Genomic DNA, 24,492 nt, shown 5'->3' on the forward strand with positions numbered 1-24,492 from the left:
TTTTACCAACAAAACACTAAGAAATCACTTTAAATCTTAAAACGTTGAAACACAGTAGCATATAAAGGTGGTATAACCTAAGAAGCTTTTATTTCATTATATTTTCCATCTTTATGCATTGTAACAACAGAAAAGTAACCTATTCGTATTGCCATTTGTTCCATTATGCAATTTGAAGCAACATAGTTTCCTTTTATTTTTATGAACAGATATTTAGACATTTCACACACTTTGTAAAACCACATCTAAAATCTCCAATGCCATTCTTTTATTTGAGAGGCAAAATTTTACAGTTGTTATCGAAAGGAGAGTTCTCTTTTTTTTTAAACATCTTAAGTTTACTTATTAATTAGTATAGTGTAGCATATTTTGGATTCTTAGAATACAGAGCTAGAGGGTGCCCCTTCATACTGGAAAACCAAGTTGGTTTTTGTACATCTATGTTGGTTTTTGTACATCTTGTACAAAAGATGTTGGTTTTGTACATCTTGTACAATATGTTCAAATATAGATACTGAAGAACTCTGCAAAATTTTAATCAAAATCCCCTTTCAGTTCCTTAAATAGTGGGAGAACCACTGAAAGAGATAAGTGTCCTCATGGTCAAATCATGAATCTCTTCCAAATTAATTCTTATAAAGGCAGTTTTGATTATGTTGATCCAGGTAATGCAGTGGTGGAAGGTTGGATAAAGGCAAAGTTTTACTTTTAGTTTCTCCAAATGCTGTCTCACTTGATTTAGGAGGGCTTGGAAATACCCAGGAATTGTCTTCCAGAGAATTTCTGCCATAAGAACTGTGTTCCTGAAAGCACGTACCATCATTAGGAATGGATCTCTCATTATCTGTCCATGACTGGAGGATTGCTTTCTCTGATAAAATCTTTATATCTCCTAGTAAAGGGGAAGATGCAGTATGACAAAGAGCTTTGCCATTTGGTGAGAGAGGGGGATGTCTTGTGTATGTTGCAGTAAAATTCATCAAGTGCAGTTTTGTGCTGTCTTTTCCAAGATCGTCACTGCATCCTACAGGGGCACAGGCTAAAAAGAAAACACAGACTAAGTGTCAGTTTTCGTGGCATTTGTGATCATATAATTCTATAACACGTCACCAATTTGGCTGAATTCTAAAACTGGTTATGAAATTAACATTTCCAAGTTAGTGTGATCATTGAGGCACTGTGACTAGGAGATAAATGACAGATGATCTGAGTTTTAATCCTGGATCACCAATTTACTGACTGTGACTTTAGATATTTGTCTCTTAGATGCTCCTGATGTCTCTTTCCTTGCCTGCAGAATGGATACAGAATTCCTAACCCACCTATGCCATAGAGCTTTTAAAAGATGAAGACCTACGTATTTTTAAAAGTTGGAAACTAATACAGCTAAAATACAAAGAAAGATCCTGTTCCTGGCTCTTACTGTGGCTGGAGAAGGGTTGCAGATGGTTCTGGGGACTAAGACAGTTCTCAAGTTTTAGCATTTTTTAGTTAAATACAATATTCCTTTGCTTAGTCAAACTCTTTGTCCATAGGCAGTCCAAAAGTAAAGTTTTCAGAAATAATTAATTTTGAATTGGTGAGATCCAAATGAAGTTTTTATATATCAAAGGCTTTTGTGGATAAAGCAGTTTAAGTAAGTTTGTAAAATCTTGTTTCTTGTAAAACATAAATAGCAAATGTTAATGCTGCTGTGGTCACAATATAGGTAAAGTTTAAAAAAAAGGCCAAAAGAAAGGTTTGTACAAATGCAATGGCCTAGAAAGACTACTTAAAAGCTATTATTTCACCACAGCCAGCACATTGGTAATACAGGCTTCTCCTCTCCCTCCAGCTCAAACTATCAGTGTGGAAAAGTAAGTTTATCCTTACTTCAAGAAGCATGGCAAAGTGTAACTACGCTTGACTTCATGTAGTTTTAGAAGAAACAAATTGAACGACATTATAAAATAAGCTCATTATTTTTCCTGGGAGGGTGGATAGGGATGGAGGAGAACCGGAAGTACAGTGTTTGGCTTTGGAGAAAAGGTGACACAAAGGTCAGGAGAAAGGTGATCTTGTCTCATTTCTGTACTCCTCAAAGCAATGAGTTCTGTGGTAAGGAGTGGTGACCTTTAGCCTACCACTGTCATAGGAAATGTGCTAGAAAACTTATGTTCCAAAGCACTAAGAAGTATTAGTCAGCCAGGAAGGAACACAAGGATGAGCTATGTCCAAGTATGAAAAGAGCACTGCTCTTTTATTATTCAGGTAAACAAAGCTAGATTGAAAACTCAATGCAGAAATATTCTGTGAGTTCCTTTAAAGAGAGATCTTATTTGTACCATCAACCTACAGTCTCACATGTAACTCTGACCAGTGGAAAACTCAAGGACAAAGTGAACCATAAATTAAGGTACATTTGCTAAAACCCCATATTGTTTTCCCTGATTTATATGTAACCAACTCTCTAAAAATGACAAGGAGTTCCAAATTCAATTTTCCTTTCCAAAATGTAACACTTTTCCTCACTAATAAACACTCCTGAGAACTCTTTATGACGCAACCCTGTTGTGCGCTCTTTAAGACAATGTGAAATACAAATAAGTAAGTTTAAACTAGATGGTGATTATTTTTTATAAAAAGTTCTATCTCATTTTTAAAAAGTACATTTTAGGGCATTCAAATTTATATCACCCAACTTTTCAGAAATATACCTGTTACGTAATACTAGGTACAAATGTACTGATTTTTCTCTAAAAATAGCTTTGGCAAAAGTAGCTACTACTAGTTAACACAAAACTCAAAAAGTTCAATCAGTCAAGCAGTTAAATATGAAAGGCAAAGCAATGAAAATTTTTGTTTGGTTGAAGGGCATGAAGGGAGAACACCTAGTTTTTGTTTAATCAGCTATATCCTTTATGGAAAGAAAAGCTTGTAAGAAATGCAAAAAAAACAAATAATGAATCAAAGTTTGCTTTCTTTTTCAAAACAAACAACCTGAAATTAGCTAGCTCTTTGGTGTATTCTGTAGCACTGGAATGAATATTTGCTTTTGGTGTCCTTTTTTTTTTTTTCAATATATGAAGTAGCTGTGGTAAAAGGTCAACTAGAGCAAACTTAACACCTCAGCCTTATACACATAAGCAACACTTGGCTGAGAAAAGCCACAAGGGGAAAAGAATACAGTACTAAAGAAAAAACACATCAGCAACACCTTTATGTGTGAAGTTGACCAGTATGAGGCTGAAGCCGAAGCAGAGAATGGGTAGGCTGCAAACATACTATATATACTTTGGCTTATCAATCTCTCATTTGATGAGATTTTGATAAGATACGACAGCTAGTTGCTCTTCAGGCAGTTTGGCTGGAATCAGTGGTTTCCGGTAAACAGTGACTTGCCTTTCTTGATTGCAGTTGGGGTTTTCAGTTTTCTTAGTAGCTCAGCTTGTACTTGAGTCACCAGATGTAAATTAGACATTTCTCTCTTCAGTTCCCAGTATGCATGCTGCATATTATCACTGAAATAAAGGATTTTTACAATAAGTTAATACTCGTCATTCTTTTTATAGACAAAAAGGAATAACTTTAGAAATATGCAGATCAAATTTCTGCTCCAATTAGTTTTCAGATGATGTAAATTAAATAAAACAATTGAAAGATATTTAACCAGGGCATTAATAAGTGAAAAGATCTTGAAAGAATAACACTGTCCCTCTGATATGTAGCAATTAACTGTATTATATTAAATGGTATAATAAAAATAAATATTGTAACTGATGAGAGATTCTTGCAGGGTCTATTCTCAGAACTGCAATTTTATTTTAGGCTATAATGTGCAGCTATTAATTAGTAAGTAGTAAGGAATATGTTCTTTATTTGCATAAAGTTACATTCATTCAAATATGGATTATTTGTATTTATCTTTTGATTGCTTTGACACTGAATTGAAATGATATATCAACTATTTGAATCCATATTCAAGTCCACATTAAAATAAAATTTAGGTTTCATGCATTACATTCTTTATGTTTGACTGGGCTGTCTCATAATGTTGGTTCTAAACCAATGTGACATGACAGCATAAGACATGAAGAGCCAGATGATTTCCTCGTAAGGAAAAAGCAGCGAGAGAGGGAGGATTATATGAAACAGAAATAGAAACTTCAAAAATCCCTCCCCTATTTTTATAATTAAAAGTATTTTACCTCAATTATCTATGAATTTATAATTATTTTAAACCTCATTTTTATAGATTTTGTTTTCCATAAAACATTCATATTTGGACAATGAGGATTTTCTTTTTTTGCTTCTTAATTGCCAACTAAGTGAATTAAAATGTTCAGCATATATTCTCATTTTGTTGTACAGGAATATCACAAAATATTAAATGTAACAATAAATAATCTTACAGAATTAGAAAAATCATTATTACCCCTTAGAGATATTACTGTAATGTTAGAAGAACAGAAATCAAACTACACAAACATGTCACCTCATGCTTCAATTTTTGTGTTACCATAAACACTTAAACTTCAAAAGGATAATATTCTTGAAATCTAATATCTCAAATTACATAAGTAACATAGATTATATTTAATATATTAAATATAATTAAATCATACATAAATTATATATTTAATATATAAAATATTATTTTGAATTATAGTAAGGTTAAATACCTCTTTTTGTCAATGAACTTTACACTGCTTTTAAGAAAAATCTGCTTGTTTTAGTCTGTTGTAAACATCATTTGTTAAGTAGTAGTGTATCAGAAATCATAGGGTTTTTTGCAGGTTTTTAACAGGTGTCAAATAATTATTTCACAAAAATTAACCATGTCTACTTCACCAGAAAACATCTGAGATGTTTGCTACAATGAATGTTTCACATAGGAACCTGTCTTAAGTGTGAAGGGAGTTGTTGGTTTCTTGGTATAATTCTGGGCATTCATATGCTTTCCGAAGAGTTACTCACATTATATAGCAGTAAGTGTAAACACCGTACATGTGCTAATTCATGCAGATAGTCATGGTATGAATAATACAGCTTAAAAATAGTTTATTACGGGTGTGAGACAATAAATCAGTGCCTGTTTAAGAGAAAACAAGAGCAAACACTCAAGACAGTTTTGAGTACTAAAATACCAACCATATCTAATCATTCAAGACAACTAGGCATGGAAAATAAGAGAAAGAATTCTAATAATGGTGTTTACAGTGCCTAATATAAAATTTTCTGTTCAATTTAATGAAGACTGCTTAAAACTTAGGTTAAAAACTAGGTCACTGAGTTTAATACACATTTAGTCTTCTTGTTTTTTGCTCTTAGTGTCACCCGAATTTAAATCTACAGACAAATGTAAAATTATTACTAAGTACAGCTCTCCCTCTTGTGGATAACAAAGTAACTGCAGTTAGTGTTTCCCACTTTACAGTTAATATTAAAGTGCTATAATCTTCAAAGTATGTAAAATTTATTTAAAATTCTATCTACTTGAACAAAATGTTTAACCATTATTTAAATGATATTGGAAAAGGCAAGTTGTCATCCCTCAAATTTCAGTAGGCTTCCAATTAAACCTCTTATCTAGGTGTTTGGAAGACAAAGTATAGATTGTTACCCTTCTATCCTTACCTCAGTTTCCCGAGACTATGAACTTCAGTTAAGTTTTGCTTTAAATGCCACATAAGCAAAATGCTATATGTTATCTATAAAGAACTTATACAACGACTTCAAATATTGAAATATAACACTGAAGCTTCTCAAATGAGAACTCTAAAAAAACAGATGAAGCGCAAATAATGATGGTTGAGCACTTATATACTAGGCACTTCACCCACATTCTCACACCAACTTGGTAAAGTGGGTAACCTCATTTTACACAGGAGGAAATGGGCTGAAAAGTATACTCCAGTCTGATATGTTGCTGTTCAAAGCTGTCTTTCACTTATCCGGTCTAATGACCTTTTGGAGTAGCATTTTTCATATCCTCATCAATTACCAGGCACCTACAATATGCTGACTGCCAACACAGTCTTCTCACATCTCTGACTTTTAAATGTAATGAAACCGGCTTGCCTACAACTGCAGAAGAGGCTACATGTCCTGCTTACAAAGTATAACCGCTAAAAGCTCAGCTTTCTTAGTTGACACTACACATGGAACTCTTTAATACAGAAATAAATATTGCTTGTATGAGAATAATCCACTTGAGTTTCTACTTCAACCATACATATTTTTCTTTAGCCTTTGAAAATTTACTGAACTATCACATTCCCCATCACCATGTTAAAATTAAACTATGAGATATTCTTATCCAAGAGTTACAGACTTAAAGTGTGTATTCTGACAACCGTGGTTCCCCGCCAAACAAGTGGCTTTCATTTTTTATTGCAAAGCTCAGCAAGAATCATTTTACGCTGCAACCCAAAGAAAATAAGTTATAAGAAACCATACTTACCCTTATTGTGTGTAATGCACTCTGGTTCTGACTGGCATATTCTAGTCTGACTTATTCCATGTTTTTTAAATGCTTATCATAACTGATAAAAGTTTGTGTCACTAAAAAAACACAGAAGAGCTTGAAAAACACTAACCTAATCTGCATTTTCTAAACCTGGAAATTTACATTTTAGGAAGTCATCGGTAATATAGTTCCACAATGTAGGTTTACAGTTGATGAGTAAAAGAAGTACAGTGACTCTACACCTACATTTGGTTTAAAAATTGAAGTCATCAACCTAAAGCCAAAATCAAAACAGTACACTTGGCAGGACACTGTTTAAATTTCTGACAAGGCTATTACTGTTAGATGATGTTTTATACAATGAGTATCGAATAAAGGCCTCCAGTAATTAAAAGGTTCACTCTGTCGTAGGGAAACAGTATACTACCTCATTTGCCTGGCAGTATGATAGAGGAAATACAAAAAAAGAGAGTTCCAAAAAAGGAAGTTATCCAAATAACTGAAAAATATTCCTTAAATATATCCAAACCTTTAGTTAATGGTTTTATGGAAATATCCCTATGTACTTTTTCCAATATAGTAAACTAATCTGTCATCTGAATTGTTCCTCTTAAAAGTAGATAACTTAAAAAGATTAACAAAACACAAGAACATAAACTGGAAATAGATGGAAATGATGTGAAAAATACAAAACAAAACAATGCAGTGGAGAATGAGGCTAACATAAAAATGCATGATAAAAGTTTACCAACAGTAGACCACAAATTTGGTTCTAAGTTTTCCAGTATATAACCAAGATGAGAAACCTAATCAGTTTTGCACTTCACATTATCTATGTGATACAAATGCAAACCAATTTGCAAAAAAACACAAGTATATCTGAGTACTAAGAGAGCCACTGGGACATGCTGTAATTACACAATTCTTTACATACATAATGCTAGTATGGCTTTAACACAAAGTAACTTTTAAACTTGAATTTATGGCAATTCTTTCTAAAAACTGTCCTCTGAATTGATACTGAGCTTTAAAGAACTGAAGCTACACACTCTGGAACCACAATTAGAGCTTTGCAGCCTTGAAAGCGGAATCATCTCCTTGGGACTTCAACTTTCCCCAAATCCTGGTACAGAGATTCTTCAATATTTTGTTAGTTATCTGATGCCTTCAAACAGGTATTTTGGTGGGGAGTCAGGTTTTCAAGAAATTCTTAGTGTATGTGATCCAAATTATGCAATCACCCATGAATGAAAGCAGAAATTCCATTCTATAGCACATACTTCTGTACTATTTATATAGCCCCTGTATTTGATCTCTTTTGATTATATTTATTCATTGTCTACTTCTTTCTAAACTGATTTGAAGTGGCTTATAAAAATGACAAATACAGAAAAATAAGGGGAAACCTAGGTTGACAGGAGAAGGTAACTGACAAAGAAGATAATTTTAAGAAATAGTTTACATGGACACTACATCACACACACTTTTCAAAAAAACAAGTTTCCTTTTGGTAAAATTAGATAAAATTCAAAGGCATAACTGAAGTACTGTTCAAATGGCAGAGTTAAATAACTTCAACAGAGATTGTACTGCCAGCTCACACAGTCTAATAAAACAGTTACTGCTGGCACTTTATAGAAAAAGTCTGTCAACCCCTGATCTAGAAGAGTAGCTATATGTCATTTCCTCAAATTGTTTTTCCTAATTGATCATTTCTCTCAAGCAGGTTTTTGATAGGAACTGGCGTGACATGATTCACATTATTTACTTCAGTCAGTAAACTTTGGAAGCCAAATGATCAATCAATGAAGTCAGATCAGTATTTTTATTGGATGGAGGGTAACAATGTAGAGAGGCTATCTTAACATAGTAGAAACAACAATTATTAGATAACTTAAAACATAGAACTGAAGTTACTTAAGTAAAAATGATATGTATTTGAGGAAAATGGGTTGGAAAAGTATGTAAACTCTGATGGCTACTTCTATTCTTATGTGAAGAGGGAAGAGTCCTCAAAATTCATGCTATCCCATGATTGTGCCACTGCACTCCAGGCTGTGCTACAGAGACCCTGTCTCAAAAAAACAAGAAAAACAAAAACAAAAACAAAAACAATTTCATTCTATCCCAAAGACTAACACTGGCAAGTACACCCTTAAGTAAAAGGAATGTTATTGTATATACATAACAAATAATTCTTCTAGGTACAAATTAAGTATTACAGAATACTTTCATATAACTAGTTCCCTAAAATACTACTGAATATTCAGAGTTTAAGGCATCCCATTTTTCCACTACTTAAATTCAAAGCTGTTGTTACGTAACAATTACATTTTGTTTTATAAATATATTGTGATCAGAGGTTACATTCAGTATCAAAACAACATCCATGCATTTTAAGGTTAAATCATAAAAGAAATCTAAGGACCTACACAAAGTGATTTATGGAAAAGGATAATGTATTATTTTAATGCTGAAGAATGGTCATACCTTGAAATGCTTAGTTTTTGGAGATCTCTGCTCTTCAGATTGTCTTCCTGATGTGGATCCTGCCATTTGTTTTAAAAAAAAGAAGTTTAAAAGTTGTAACTTTTACATTTTATTTAGTCTCAGTTCTTTATTACCAGAGACATATTTCAGGTTTGACAGAATATATCTATAATGGTAGAGCATAAAATTAGATTTTATACTCAATTTTAATAAAATATCTTCAATCTATAACAAATATCCCTAAATCACTTCCAATGGTTTAAAGTATTAATGCTTTAATTTTCTTTAAAAAAAAAAATTGCTCTCGTTTTGTAAAAGAACTTGTAATCTTACAATATATTTCTAAAGACACCAATGTGAAGTCTATATTAAAAAAAGTATTACCAAATTTCTGTCTATTTATGGTACAGCTGAATGAAATCTATGGGAAAATGGAAGTTTTTTGGTATTTTACTTTTTTGTGCTATTACCAAAAACACACCAGAATTTTAACAGGTTACTGTTTTAAAACATCAGCATACATTTCCTCCTTCCACATGGATTAAAAATGACCTGGCAAGGACAATATAAAGTCCCTAGATACTTTCAAGTTTTAGTAGTTTATTTAGGTTGCAGATATGACAAAGAATCTTCAGAAGATATTTTTAAATGGACTTAATATGTTCAAGACAACTCTGTAACACTTATTTGCAATGCATTCTCATATAAAGGTTTGTAACAAATAAAAATGATTTTCACAGGTACTAATTCTACTGGCAGAAGTGGCCAGTATAAGCTCAGAATACAAAATGTAATTTTATCATTTCTTACCAATATAATCTAAATTACATATTTTACAGTGAAACATTAAAAAGCAACATAAGCACTTCATGAGTATTCTGAACTTGAGAGTAAAATGTGAAAAATGCCTCATCTTACAGGAGTTAAAACCTTTCTGGATCTCTGATTTTGATACTCTTAACAGTTAAGTTAAATCTTAGGGAGCCCTATGGAGAGGGGAAACAGAACGGCCCACAAGTCAGGGGAGGTTTGACTACTAACAAGACACGTATCCTTGGACCTTGTTTTTTTCCGTTCCTTACAGGAAAAGAAAGAACCTGATCATCAGATCACTTTTAGTATCTTTGTATCACCAATTAAAATTTTTTTTAAAAATTAGTATATACTTAGGCATCTATGTTCATTGAAAACCTTCCTCATTTTTAAAGACAACAATACAAGAAAATTTGACAGTTGGAGTGGAAAAATGTTTTTCCAGCTACTATCTAACAATTCACACTCCAATGTACATCAGCAGTAAACTCATAGGGACTGTATCTAGTATTTAAAGACCCTTTTCTTGGCTAGTAATTGATCTGCCATGTCCTAAAGGTGGTAATGGATCTGTTCACCAGCTAGTGCCATATGACGTTTTATATAAGGAGAGACCCATGGCTACGAATTTGGTCACTTATGATAGATGAATTTAAACTAAAAGCAAATTTATTCCCTAGCACCATCTAGTGGAAAAGAGTGACTAACATATTAAGAACAGATATTTCAATACACATAAAAACCTAAAGGCACTGCCCTTCTAGATTACTCTCATCAAGTTTTTTAAAAAAGCATTTACTTACTGAACATACTATATATGGGCCACTATGCTAACTACTTTACATACTGTAATTTAACCTTCATGAAAAAAGGTATTTAATGTCTATTTTATAGAAAACAACTTCTAAGAAGTAAAATGGTGTCCCTAATGTTACAGCTAATAAGCAACACCACAACTATGAGCTAAGTTTTCGATTTCATGGTACTGCTTCCTACAGTACAACAAACTATCCATTATGTATAAAAGCTATCAAATTATTTCTTTTCAAATAGAATATAAATTCTGGCAATTAGAATTCAGAACTTCAAGGTGCAGATCTTTTCTTGTAAGCATGTCCTTTGAAAAGAGGCTTCTCAGTGGTGATGGCAACTGAGCTATGGAACAGGATGCTGAGTCTCTGAAGGAATTGTGCTGTGTGGCCACAAGTTCAAACCTGGAAAATTAACTTTATATGTCAAGTAGGAAAGAAACCACTTGGCGCTAACAAGAGTTGACAGTAATTTTTTGTAGTGTTTCCCTTTTATCAGGAATGGAGGCGCTAAAGTGAGTTCTCATTGCCCAGTTCAGAGGAATTCATTTGGTCAAGGACTAGGCAGACTGCTCTATTATTCTCAGTATCTGGCTCATTCTTATCGAGTGGCCACCTCTCATAAAAACTATATTACAGAAGAAAGACACATCAGCTCCATCTAAGAACACTTGAGATTCAGGGCAGAATCTGCCAAGTAGTCGGGAAGTAGGGGATGGAGTTCCCCTTTCAAGTGGTGGCATCCCAAAGGGACAAGGAATAAGAAACACAATTCCTCAATAGTGTTAAAATGCTTTGGTAGGCAAAATGGTTGAGTGGAGAAACAATTATATACCTTAGTTGAAATATGTAAATGCATAAAATGGCTATTTGCTCCAGACTACTAAGCTTTTCAATTTCTTGTAATAACTATTTAAAATCTGCATTTGGTGTATTGCTCTCACACTTCCCTGCTTCTTTATCATTTCTTCTTTTAATCTCAGCTCTGTCATGACATCTGAAAATATAGGTCCAAGTTTTTAGAACCTGATGTTAAATATTGGGCACACAGACTCTTGGTAAGGATCTAAGAGGCAGCTTCTTTTAGTGGATGACTTCAGGCCAACCACACTCCAGCAAGTTGGTAGGTTTTTGTTATTTTTTCCAATTCTTGAATTCTCAGCTATTTGCTGGTAGTTAAAGATGCCCCGAAAGTAGTAGCGTTCTGATAATAAGTAAGCTCTGTTACCTTTTCTTTGTTGGTCGTGTTTTTTTAATTCCAAAAATCGAGTTGTCCCTTATATCTAAATTAATGAAATTATTAAGTAAAATAAAATAAGACTTAAAACCTGAGTTCTCTTTAAACTTTCCAGAGAAAAAAATAAGGAAAATGAAGGAAAGGGAGTCTGAAGGAACAGTTATAATAAACTAACAAGCTTATTAAAAATCAACCTTTTAAAAAACCAAATTGTATAGTTTTGGAACAGACTAAAAGTATATGGCATGTCAGATTTTAGCAGAAATGCTTAAAGAGGTAGATAAACATATTTTTTTCAAGGACTAGAATATTCTCTAAGTAATTACAATTTATGTTAACTCTATAGTTTAACACCTACTTAGTTATAAATCCTACATATGATGCACAAAGAATACTGAATTTCTCAATTTAATAATTCTGTAATACCGTTTGTTTGGCTTTCTGTAGTTCTACTTTGAGATCGCTACATTCTTTCTTCATCAGTTCCAACTCTTGTTCTAAACCATGGATCTTCAGGTCACAGCTCAACTTTTCCACCTCCCAGTTTGATGAAGGTGGATTTAAATTCCTCATCACTACAAAAAGGATGGACATTGAAACTGTTATCTTTTCCTTCTACACTGATTGCAATTCTTAAAAAGGTTATTCTGGTAAAATCTAGATAATAGAAAAACTAACATTAAACATATACGATCAATAGGTTTTAAAAAACAGTAATTATTAATACTTTCAAAGATCTATGCTAAGGAGAATAAGAAATCTAGGAATCTTGTTTTAGAATTTCTAAAGACAACTATCCTAAAATCAAGCATATGCTAAAATTGCAGACAGATTAATATTCTGCAACGTCAAGGTTAAGACAGTGACGAAAATAATAAACTGAGGCTCAGCTAATCATTCCATCTAGTTCTCTCAGAGTATGAAGTTTGACCAATGAGCCCAGAACATGATGTCAAAACAATTTTATCCTTAAACATTCCACTGCAGAAACTCAATACAACTGGATACTGCTTTATTCCTTAATTAGTACCTCAGTCTCTCTTGCTGCAAAAAGCCCCAACCAGCTACGCTAAGAGACTGTATCTCAATCTCCTATCAAAGTCTCTCAGAGGCCCACTCTTTAGCTTGCCTCAGAATATTCATGGGAACAGGCTATTTATCCATAAGCCCCAGATCTAACTTTCTCCCCCAATATTTCATCTGCACCTTTTAACAACCTTCAGCAAGAAAAAGAAATTGTAATGACTCCACAGCAGTGTGTTTAACTGTGGGCAAGATGTTGGGTAAGAAAGAGAGGCCAGGACAACCAGTGGGCTAGATGTTTTGACTTCTGCTTCTTGCATCTGGGCTTCTACTCCTTTATTCCTCTACTTCATCACAAACTAGTCCTGAATAAAAACCAGCACATTTTCTCTAAGGAAAGTGCAATATATAGGTAAGGAAAAAATTAAAGGAAGTTGATATACGTGAAGGTAGAATAGAGAAATTAACATAAACATAAAAATTAAAAAAATAAGGTCCTAGCATGTGAGTACAGAAAATTGTTAATCGATGTTACAAATAAATGGAAAAATATATAAATTCTGTTAGAATATTTATAACAAGTAACTGGCATACCCTGCTGAGTTTCCACCTCTGTCCTCAGCTGGAGGAGTTCTACTTCTTTAGATTGTAGCTGTTCATTCAATACTTTCAAAGATTCAGAGTTGTCTTTATTCTATTTAAATAGAGAAAATGCCAAATTACATTCAATAAAATCTACAGGTTGGTATTATAATGTAATTTTCAGGTAGAAAAAAAAAAACAAACTCATTCTTGTCTTTAAAAGCAAGGTGAGAAAATGAACTCAGTTTCTCAGTAATTTCTTTTATTCTTTTTCCAATTTAGGACATTATTATTGACTGGCTAAAAAAAAAAAAAAATAATACTAAATTGACCATGTAATCATTTTTCAAAATAAGTCAGTGGTGTTAGATGTATTTAAGTCCTAAACATCATTACATACTAAATACTTTATATAGAAATAAGTTAAAATATTATTAAAATTTCCATTTTGTCTTGAACATGTATATAAAATTTTAATTACTAAACATAAATATTTAACTTACTTCTGATTTTAAACTTCTTGAAGGAGAAAATTCATTTCCAAAATATACATGTAATTATTTTCAAACCAACTTACCATTTTGTCCAGTTTGCTCTTCAAATTATCTCTATCAATGCAAACCTCTCGATATGCATGATAGGCCTTATTTACTTGTTCTCGTCCCACAGAACTTGTTTCTTCATCAAATCGAGCTATTAGCTAATGATATGAAATTAGAAGAGAAAGCTTAAGAGAGTATTCTCCAGATAAAAAATAAGTCAGTGTTCTGATGGCTCCATATCTTACTTTAATCGTAGTAGTATAGGGATAAAGCCTGGATTCATTCGGTGAGTATTTCATTTCCACACAATTAATCTTTACTGATTAAGAAAGCAAAAATGTACAGAATATTTTTTGAGCTTTCTATGCTTTTACATAACAGTATTTTATAATTCATGGTATCTGTTTTATAATATTAAATTATAACTACCTGATAAATTTTGGTGGGAAAATGAATCAGGCAGTTATGATAATGTGCAATGGGGTGGTCTCAGATCACTGCAACCTCTGCCTCCCAGATTCATGCAATTGTCCTGCTTCAGCCTTCCGAGCAGCTGGCATTGCAGGTGCACACCACCATGCCCTGGTAATTTTTGTATTTTTAGTAGAGATGGGGTTTCACCACATTGGCCAGTCTGGTCTCGGACTTCTGACCTCAGGCAATCCACCTGTCTCGGCCTCCCAAAGTGCTCGGATTACAGGCGTGAGCCACCGCACCCAGCCAAGGCAGACTTGACTTTTTAAGAAATAGATGTGTGTGCTAATTCAGTAAATCCTTTATATTAGAGAATAAGAACTAACAGGATTGTTGGTCACAAAGTACAAAAATATTTCCAATGTTAACTATACATAAAACCCATTTTTCTATTAAACTTTAAAACAAAGTTATGAGCTCCAAAATGTCACCTTCTCTCACTGTATCCTACAAATTTACATAATCAACATTAAAGTAAAAATAATTCATATGAATACAAAGGAATTATTTTTACAACTGACTTCTTTCCTCTTATTTCCCACCAAAATGAATCAAACTCTACCAAGCCCCATCTTCAAGTTTTTTTATATAGCATAATTCATTTCCTTGGATAATTAATTTCCATTACACAGGACCACTCATTCTTTACCCTTGGTGGTAGCTGCTCTTTGTAGAATAAAAACGCTCTGATCTGAGCTGAAAAAATATAAAGTAAGTTAAAACTTTAAAACTCAAAAATAAAAGGATAACTAAAGAAGATTCGCCATACATAAAGCCAAGTAGATTGGTGCTTCATATTGAATCAGCTACCTTACTTACATATTCTATAGCAGTTAGGTGTGTCACAATCATACAGGGAAAGGTAAACAGAAAATATTAATTCATCAATTAAAAGCATTATTCCTATTACATCTGTTAAAGAATAAAAGACAAAGAATACTGAGGTAAAGATTTCAGCCCTGGTAAAGATATTAAACCTACTGGAACAATGTTCCAGAAGCTTCCTCCTTTGACACTTAATTTCCTTTGTTGGTATATCTTTTTTTTTTTTTTTTTGGCCCAGATTTGAAAATTCTGAATAAAATTTATACAGCTACGAAGGTAAGTAAACCTGAAAAAGAAAGGAAAATATTTGGACTATAACTCCAAGTTGTTAAATCCTCTCCTATAAATATTCATCAAGTACATGGTATGTGAAACACAGGATGGTAAGTATAATGCCCACAACCACGGAAGAGAAGACAAAAAGTATTCAAAATTGCAAATATTTTGAATTATCCCTTATGTCACAAAACACAATGAAGGTAAAAGGTAAGATTACCTTTTCTTCCAAAAACCTTATTCTTTTCTTTAACAAAGAGTTCTCTTTCTCTGAATCCTTAAGTCGTTTTTTGATGTCTTCATATGCAGTGACAAGAGCAAAATGAGAAGCAACAGATTCATCTCCTGAATATATCGAAACTGGAGCCACTGCATCTCTCTTATGGGCTTTTTCATGATTCAGAATGCAGATATCATCTTCTACCAATGCATCCATGACAGCTGTTTAAAAGAAAAAATATGAATGACAAATGTCTCATTGAATAAGTGAAAAGGAAAAAAAGTTATAGTTAGAATAATGTAAATACTAGAACAATGTTTAAAAACCAGACTGTCTGGGTTGTATTCTAAACTCTACCATTTAGTGTCTGTCTGACTTTGGGCAAGTTGCTTAACCTCTATGCCTCAGTTTCCTTATTTATAAAGTATAAGAAATAATAGCAAATACTTCATAGATTCTTAAGAATATGAAATAAGATAATATCTATGAAGTATTTAAAACCATAATTATTAGTACATTCTATAAATGTCTGAAATATCACTTTCCATTAAAACAGTCAAAATTTTAAAAAATACTTTATCCCCAAATATTTCTTCCCTTAACATTTCCACTTAGACCTATTATAGCAAGTTTTATAGCTTTTCAATTTATAAATTTTCAAAAATTCTGAGTATAATTCATTACAACATATTAATATTATGGAAATCTGAATGCATACTCTACTATATTCTTTCCATACCAGTAATTGGTTATGTTTGTTGTATATTCAGAATAGAAGACAAATAAATTAACATTTGGGTGTCCATTATGTCCCACTATCATGCACTACATTCTTATAATATTATCTCTTTTAATCATCTAAACAATTCTATGATGTAGGTATAATCTATATTTTATAGGTAGGTCTTAGAACGTTGAATTGGCCCAGTTAAATCTAGAAGAATGTTAAGCTCTGTGAGGGCAGAGGCTATGTCTGTTTTGCTCATCACTGTGTCCCCAACTCACCACTGTGTAGAAGTTGCTCAATAAATATTAATTGCTGAATGAAGAGTGAGTAGAGTAGGATTCAAATCAAACTCTGACTCTGAAACCTAAGAGAAGAAGCTAGTTACCCTCATTATTTAATGAAAATTGACTTGCTCTGTACATCTACTTTTGCTGTTAGGTTCAGCATTACTTTTCTGGGAGTTATGTTCCTGAAAAACATGATGGAAGAAGAAACTGTGGCTAAAACCTTTTAAGACCTCCTGGGAAAAACAGGGTCAGAGGGACTTCAGATCATGCAGGAGAACCTAAAAAGTTCTTTAAAATACTTTTAGTTTAAAATGAAACACTAGATACAGCATTCTAAATAAAGATTATCAACTGAATGTCATGTATCTTAGGTCAGTAATTATTCCTAGAAAGTGAGTTTTTAAACTATCCCTTGCTTGAAATAAAATTTGGCTACTAATATCAGTCATTGTTCAAGAACATTAGATGAAGAAACTGAGGTAGGAGGAATTTAAGTACTTTTTCCAAAGTAACATAGGGTTGGGCACAGTGGCTCACACCTGTAATCCCAGCACTTTGGGAGGCTGAGGTGGGCAGATCATGAGGTCAGGAGTTCCAGACCGTCCTGGGCCAACACGGTGAAACTGAAACCCCAACGCTACTAAAGATACAAAACGTTAGCTGGACGTGGTGGTGCACGCCTGTAGTCCCAGCTACTTGGGAGGCTGAAGCAGGAGAATCGCTTGAACCCAGGAGGGGGAGGTTACAGTGAGCTGAGATTGTGCCACTGCACTCCAGCCTGGGTGACAGGGCAAGCCTCCGTCTCCGAAATAAAACCAAAAAAAATAAAAAATAAAAAAAATAAGTGGAGAGTTGAGATATAAACACAGGCAATTTAATTATAGCCATATTTCAAACCCATGTTTCACTATGCCTACTTTCTTCCAAAACGTCTAATCTCTCTTCTTGTGCCAACTACTGCCTGTAACATTCCTTTTGCCTTATTTCAAACCACACGAATACCAACAAAAGGTTAGTATTTTGCTTTTCTAATTGTACAATTAAAAACTTCCAATCGTTGTCAACTAAAGCAAGAGTTGGCAGCATCTAGGCAATTTGTATCTAGGATTGCATGAAAGGCAGATAAAAACAAATATGTATACTATAAGTCTTGAGTAGGTGAAACCTGCCTTCTAGTCAACCTTCACCAATACCAATTTAACATTTTCTAACCATACAAGACAACTCCACTGTTAAGGTACAATCTTTCCCAGTTTTTCAATAAAGTCCAAGAACAAGAATAGACTATGCTACCTACAGTATACCAAAAAAGTGGCAGATTCTCAGAATCATAATTAATTCATGCTGCTTCTGATGCAAGCTGCACTTTCTCCTAATAACAAAGAGTTTAAATTTTCTTCCTCTAAAAGAGTTTACTTTTCAGTCTCTTAATAAGAGCAAACATCATTTCAGTCATGCTCTTGCTAGCTGAAACTCTCATTATTTCCTTTCAGAAGAAAAGTACAGGTTATTCCCATGTTGCAAATTCTAAGTATGCATATATATCTTCATGTAAGACTCTTACACACACCCCCCTTAAAAGTAGAAGTAAAATAAGCATAGATGGCTAGGTAAGTGGTAGAATACAGTCTAGTTTGAGAGGTAAAATTTAAGTCATACTAGACATTTGACTTAAATAATTTAATAATCACCCAATGGGCAGGATTTATTTGATATGTATTTTTTCTAAAGACAGCTGAAAACAAGAAATAACATAAACTGCCCTACAAAGTCAAAAACAGATATCCTGCGGTTTGTGTATTTTAAGAATCAAGGTTCATGCACTTTTGTTTTACACAAAGTTCTAATTAGCTCAGCTGTGATTTATTTGTTCATTTTTATCATGAAACAATCGTTTACACAGCAAGGGAAACCCAGAGTGAGAGGCAGAGTTATGCAGAAAAATTATTATTATACCATAAATGTAGGCAATATATTTGAAACAATACAAAATGCTATGGAAGGTCTGAGGGATGGGGAGAAGTGGTTTTCACAGAAGATACCACAAAAGAGCAAATGTCTCTTAATACTGTACCTTTAAATGAAGAGGATGGTTATTTTCATTGTATTGTACTTACACCTTTAGAGTTTGCTAACTTCCAGCAGAGGGAACAAGTTCAGAGATCTAAGTGCGGGGAGAGAGGTTGAGAAGGGGAGTGGCAGGAGATGAGATTAAAAAAACAGAATGGAGACAAACTGAGATGGTCTTTCCTGATAGAGACACTATGGATTTTGGTGCTTATTCTGTTGATTTGTTTAAAAATAGGCTTGCACATGATTAAAGGGTATGAATACTTACATGTGTTGATTTTTTAAAAAATTCACAACCAGGTGAACTACTTAGCATTATGCTAAATGTTTACAAACATTATCCCATTTAATTCTGAAGACTGTCCTATGAGGTACAAAATCTTATCAAACTCATCTCACAGATGAGAAAACTGGGACCTGGAAAGGTAATGAAGCTCAGCCAGGATCACATAATTAGTATGAAACAGGACTTGGATTTTAAAGCCTGAGCTATTAATATTTTCCCCTCCCTAATGAATCTTTCACAAAACCTTACACTCCTACAAAACCAGGAACCCTTTAGAAGGCTTACAAAAGTACTTTACATGGAAGGAGGTATACTGATATAATAATGTAACTTTTTTTTTTTTTTTTTTTGAGACAGCGTCCCAATCTGTCTCCAGGCTGGAGTGCAGTGGCGTGATCTTGGATCATGGCAACCTCTGCCTCCTGGGTTCAAGCGATTCTCCTGCCTCAGCCTCCCGAGTAGTTGGGACTACAGGTGCGCACCACTATACCAAGCTACTTTTTTTGTATTTTTAATACAGACGGGGTTTCACCATGTTGGGCAGGATGGTCTCGATATCCCGACCTTGTTATCCATCCTTTTCTGCCTCCCAAAGTGCTCGGATTACAGGCATAAGCCATAGTGCCCGGCCAATAATGTCACATTTTATACAACATGATGGCCGGTCACTTTTAAGACCATATGAGTAGTCAGACTGGTTTACCTATTGATATCTGTTGCCATTGTATTTGTAAACCAAAAGTTGCATATATGTTGTCTCTGTAAGAAAACAATGGCATAAAAAGATTTTTTCATTTTATATCGTTATTCTATACTATAAACATTACTTAGAATATGCTGAAAAGCAGCATCAAATTGCTTATCTGTCCTAAAAGTTATGTTAAGAAATAGCCACATATTAAAGCATACCATCTGCTAGCATCACAGTTATGTATCAACTTTTATTAAGTTCTAAAATAACTGTCATCTAAATTTGATATAAAATGGATAATTAAAATTTTAATTTCTATCCCTGCAAAAATAAATACGAAATCACAAGTATGAGAATATTAATACTTATCGTATTAGTCTGTACAAACCAGACTTCTGGAGAGTAAAAGCTACAGGGCCAGGGAAAGTGAGATCTTAAAAAGGAAACAATACAAGGCAGATAGCCCATTATATTTATTAATATAATGAAAGGAAAACTGTTAGCAAAATAACCAAGCAGGCTATGTGTAGCCTTTGGTTTTATTGTTATGCAAGCATCCTTCATAAAACGTATTTCTACAGAGAAGTAAAGGGAGCTGTGGTAATCTGCCTCATAATAAAGATTCAGTTTTATACATTTTAGTTGCGATGAAATGGCTGTGTGTGTGTATATAAATCAGTTGGCCCATGAATTCTGATTTTCTAGATAAATGGTAATAGTGTAACTGGCTATTATTCTGTTTGACAAACTAGACCAAGCTAGTTATACCATTTAACATTTGGAGACACTTAACATTATGTCTAGTTTTGTTATCACAATTTAAATTTTCTTAAAATAATAAACCTATGTTTTCATTACTACCCTTGAACATTTGTGGGCATGGTCAGTTCTATGTTATGAATTAGTAAACACCCTTTAACTTTTGCATTAAGATTTTACTTTTAATATTACAGAAAGTAATTTCACATTCATCATCTCATCACAATATAATAGGGGGTTAAATAAAACATGTTTACAGAAAAATATATCTGTATGTAGTCATGCAAATATTTCATATATTTGGCAGTTAAATTTTGTTTCCCTTTAGAGGTTTGCTTAAATATAAAAAGAGAATTAAAAAGACTGAGGTAAACGCTGTTGACAATTATTTTTGAGAACAACGAAATTCCAAAGAATAATAATGGAGAAAGGGCACGATTTGTCAGATAAAGTAGGTAGAAATGAGAACAGCAGTACCTGGAGCTTGGGGAGAAACAGGAAAAAACAAGATTTAAACATTATTTACTAAAATTATTTTGGAGGATCTTAAATTTTAGCCTTCATCATTGCAATCAACACTGAGAGAACTTTCAGTTGTTCATATGCTACATATATCAAGGTTTGGGATACTAGAAAACGTATCTGCTGATATCAGACTGGTCTTCTAGGAATAAATATGATTATCCTATCACATTTCACCATCTTTATATCTGCCATTTATTGATCACTTAACATATGCGAGTCATTAACGCTTTCACATGCGTTTTTCTACCACTTAGCTAAGTACTATTATCCAAAGTTATGAACGAAGTCTTAGAAAGTTAAACACCTTACCTACAGCTACACAACTAGTCAGTGGCAAAGCTGAGATGCGAACCCAAATAAGCTGTCTTCTAAGTCAATGCTCTTAATACAACATTTGGAGAGGCAATACAAAAGGGATTGTGGTTATCCTAAAAAGAATATGGACAAGGAATAACTATGTCAAAAAGAACACTTGCCCAGGATTCAGAAACACAGATTCTAGGCTAGGATTTACTACCCTGATTATAGTTTAGTTCACTTTATCTCTCCAGATCGAAATTTTTCCATCTGTAGAACGACAGGGTTAGACTGCATCACTAAGATGCCACCTTACTAAACTGTGAAGGCAAAAGTTTAATATGAATACAGAATAATGGCAACCTAAACAGAGAGAAGGGAATTCACATTTATGCCAGGAACTGCCTAATAGGTAGAGTACACACATTATCTCAAGTCCACACCAAATTTGGCTAGAAAGGTATTGGCACCACGATAAATGAGGAAACTGAGGCTCAAAGAGGCGAGGTAAACTGCCAATATTCACACCAGCAGTATGCAACATAACTGAAGTTTGAATTAAGGCCTATGTGGTAGGTTCCGTATTCTATATGGCCTCTTGAAGTAAATCATATTTAGAATTTTCCTCACCTTTCTACCTCTGAAAAGCTAGGATATTCCCATATCTATTTCGTACAATCAGTCAAAATACTATGGAGCAAGGATTAAGGCTTATGAAGATGAACAGACCAATGCTTACTTCTCTTTCTCTGTCTGTAATCAAAGAAGGGCAGAAATAGCCTAACTAGTTTATAAAGAAGGGTCATCAAGTACCTCTTTTCAAGACATCATCGCTTAGTCTGTGTACATTAGCAATAAAATGCCCTGTAATTCAATAACTGTCCAAAAATGTACTCAGCATTAGATATACAAGAAAAAGAAAAACTCCAACTTAATTTTTATGACCCTCACTGAGTTATCCAACAAACTGCGTTAGTCTAGAAATGAGTTTGCATTGCCACGGAAACACAGGACTCTTCCAGAATTAGCACAGGTATGAAGAGAAGTCTACTTTTCATTCCTTTCATACAGTAATATTTCTAATGCAACTGGGCACCTACCATACATTCAAAGTTACTGGTGTTACTGATAATTATTTTCTAACGGTGATAAGACAGCTATACTTGGATTCTGAATATAAGTTCAGTAAAAAAGAAAAAAAGATTGGTTCTATTACTTCACGGATTATAAAAAAAACTTCATCATTTTACTTAATAATCAGGACAAGGACCTGCATGGGTAATTGTAGCCAAGTGTTTATGGTACACCAAGCAGTGTGCTACCTTTCAGAGAAAGGATCTTATTTGTTCTTCATAAGGATTCAGTAAATCCATGTAACACCTCTGAGGTTGTAAAGAATCTCCTCATATTACAGGTGGAGAAACTGAGACATAAGAACATTAGAAAGTAGAGGAGCCAGAAATGAAAATCAGGCAGCTGACTCCAGAACCGGCATAACTCTTAGAAACTATGCTTTGGTGCCTTAGAGTATGTATTACCCCCATTTCTGAGATAAGGAAAATGAGGAAGTAGTTTAGCCTCACTGTCAAGTGTGGAAAAATCTGCATTCAGGTACTGGTGTTCTGACCTAATCCAGCGTCATTTCTCATTAAGTTATGTTGTCTCTTTAACACTAAAACCTTCTATTTGCATATGATGTCTCGCTTACAAACAATATCACATTAAAATTTTGTAAATATCCTGTAAAGGAGGCACTGCTCTCAATTTACAGACGATGGAATGATCACAAGACTGGGCAATGAGATAAGGCGTTTTTAGAGAAACGAAATTGTGCCTTGAGATCTTGCTCAACCCAATTTGAAATTCCAAACTGAAAACAAAAATGTCTTCTATACTGAAAGAGCAAGGGTCAATTTTAATCCTGGTATGTCTATCCTTGATCCCCTTAACAAATTTGCATTACGTCCGGGAGCAACTGAAGGTTTGATTTGTATGGGAGTTTTCGTGGGTATTTTGTAGCTTTCGAGTACCGGGATTTCTTGTGTGTAGAGGGTGTTCGCCTACCTTGCACGTAGCAGTAGTTACTCAACAAATAGCTGAAGGCTGTACTGAGTACTGTATACAAGCTAGACATTGGAGAAACGACGAATACCTGTTAGCCCTCGATCAAGTGCAGGGGGTCGATATTCACTACTCAGATGCACAGGGAGTACCGTCCTAGACACATGTCCGTCTTCTCTCCGATACAGATGTAGTCCCAATGAATGAAAAAAAAACTGAAGGCGCCCCAGTAAGTCAGAGTACGGAAAGAAAAGGAGCAATTGGCTAAGAAACGTGAATAACCAAGAAAGGCCTGGACAGCTGGGGTGTGGGGGTAACAGGGGAAAGAAAGGGATGACCAAGAGTGGGCCGCTCCCTAGTCAAAGTAGGGGGCGCGGGAGGGAGTGAGAAAAATGACGTGTCTCATCCGACCAGCAACAGCAGCGGAGGTTGGCCGTGGCACTGCCCGCATCCCTATCCTCCGCCCGGCCCTGGCGAGTCACTCACCCAGAAGCCAGGCTACGTAGGGCCGCCCCCAAGGCCGCCGAGTTTCGATTCCTTAGTGTTTGGAAACGGACCGAAAACAAACCGGGTCGCCAGGGGTCACCACGGGCTTCCGGTTTCTTCGAAGACACCGCCGCTTCCACAGCGAAGGGAGCTGCTCGGGGTGCGCCGCGGAGGGAATCCCATGTCTTCTGACTCGGCAGGAGCCCTGGACGTTCTGGAAGGACGGGCGAGAGGAGACAGGAGGAGCCCGGCAGACGCGGGAGAAGGCCCGTTACCCAGCAATACGCGCGCGAGACCCCGGCCCGTCGTCGGGACCAGCAAGGGCCGGAGGGAGGGGAAGCGCTGCAACTACTGACTGAAAGGGTGGATCAGCTCTCAGCCGGAAAAGGGGCTACCGCTGTCCGCGGGCTCAGCGCCAGGGCGGCGCGAGAAACCGGAAGTCAGGCCCGAGGGAGCTAGCTGGGAGGGCGTTCTTGAAGCTTGGTTCGGTCGTGGGGGTGGGGAAGTGCAGGAGTGGCAGCGCGGTGTACTACACGTCCCGTGAGTCTCCGCGGCGAGACGGGG

At 34.8% G+C, this 24,492-nt stretch overlaps 1 protein-coding gene across 3 annotated transcripts; it reads right to left on the reverse strand.

Annotated features, from left to right (window-relative positions):
- Positions 1-485: 485 nt before the first annotated feature.
- On the reverse strand, positions 486-24,475 carry AZI2 (5-azacytidine induced 2). 3 transcript variants are annotated; one of them, XM_032259655.1, is made up of 9 exons: positions 23,929-24,475; positions 16,745-16,830; positions 15,740-15,960; positions 13,980-14,102; positions 13,415-13,514; positions 12,224-12,372; positions 8,939-8,997; positions 3,382-3,500; positions 486-1,039 (listed from the first exon to the last, which is right to left on the reverse strand). In XM_032259655.1, exons 3-9 carry the CDS (start codon positions 15,953-15,955, stop codon positions 627-629), a joined length of 1,179 nt encoding a protein of 392 aa, XP_032115546.1. In that variant the 5' UTR covers positions 15,956-15,960; positions 16,745-16,830; positions 23,929-24,475; the 3' UTR covers positions 486-626. The 3 variants fall into 3 exon arrangements, with proteins under 3 accessions (XP_032115546.1, XP_032115545.1, XP_032115549.1); XM_032259654.1 differs by lacking the exon at positions 16,745-16,830; XM_032259658.1 differs by lacking the exons at positions 16,745-16,830; positions 23,929-24,475 and adding an exon at positions 23,534-23,828.
- Between the last annotated feature and the right edge of the window lie 17 nt (positions 24,476-24,492).

The sequence above is a fragment of the Sapajus apella genome, unplaced genomic scaffold, assembly GCF_009761245.1.
Source record: "Sapajus apella isolate SASKATOON/1434 unplaced genomic scaffold, GSC_monkey_1.0 scaffold4, whole genome shotgun sequence".
Lineage (NCBI taxonomy): Eukaryota > Metazoa > Chordata > Mammalia > Primates > Cebidae > Sapajus > Sapajus apella.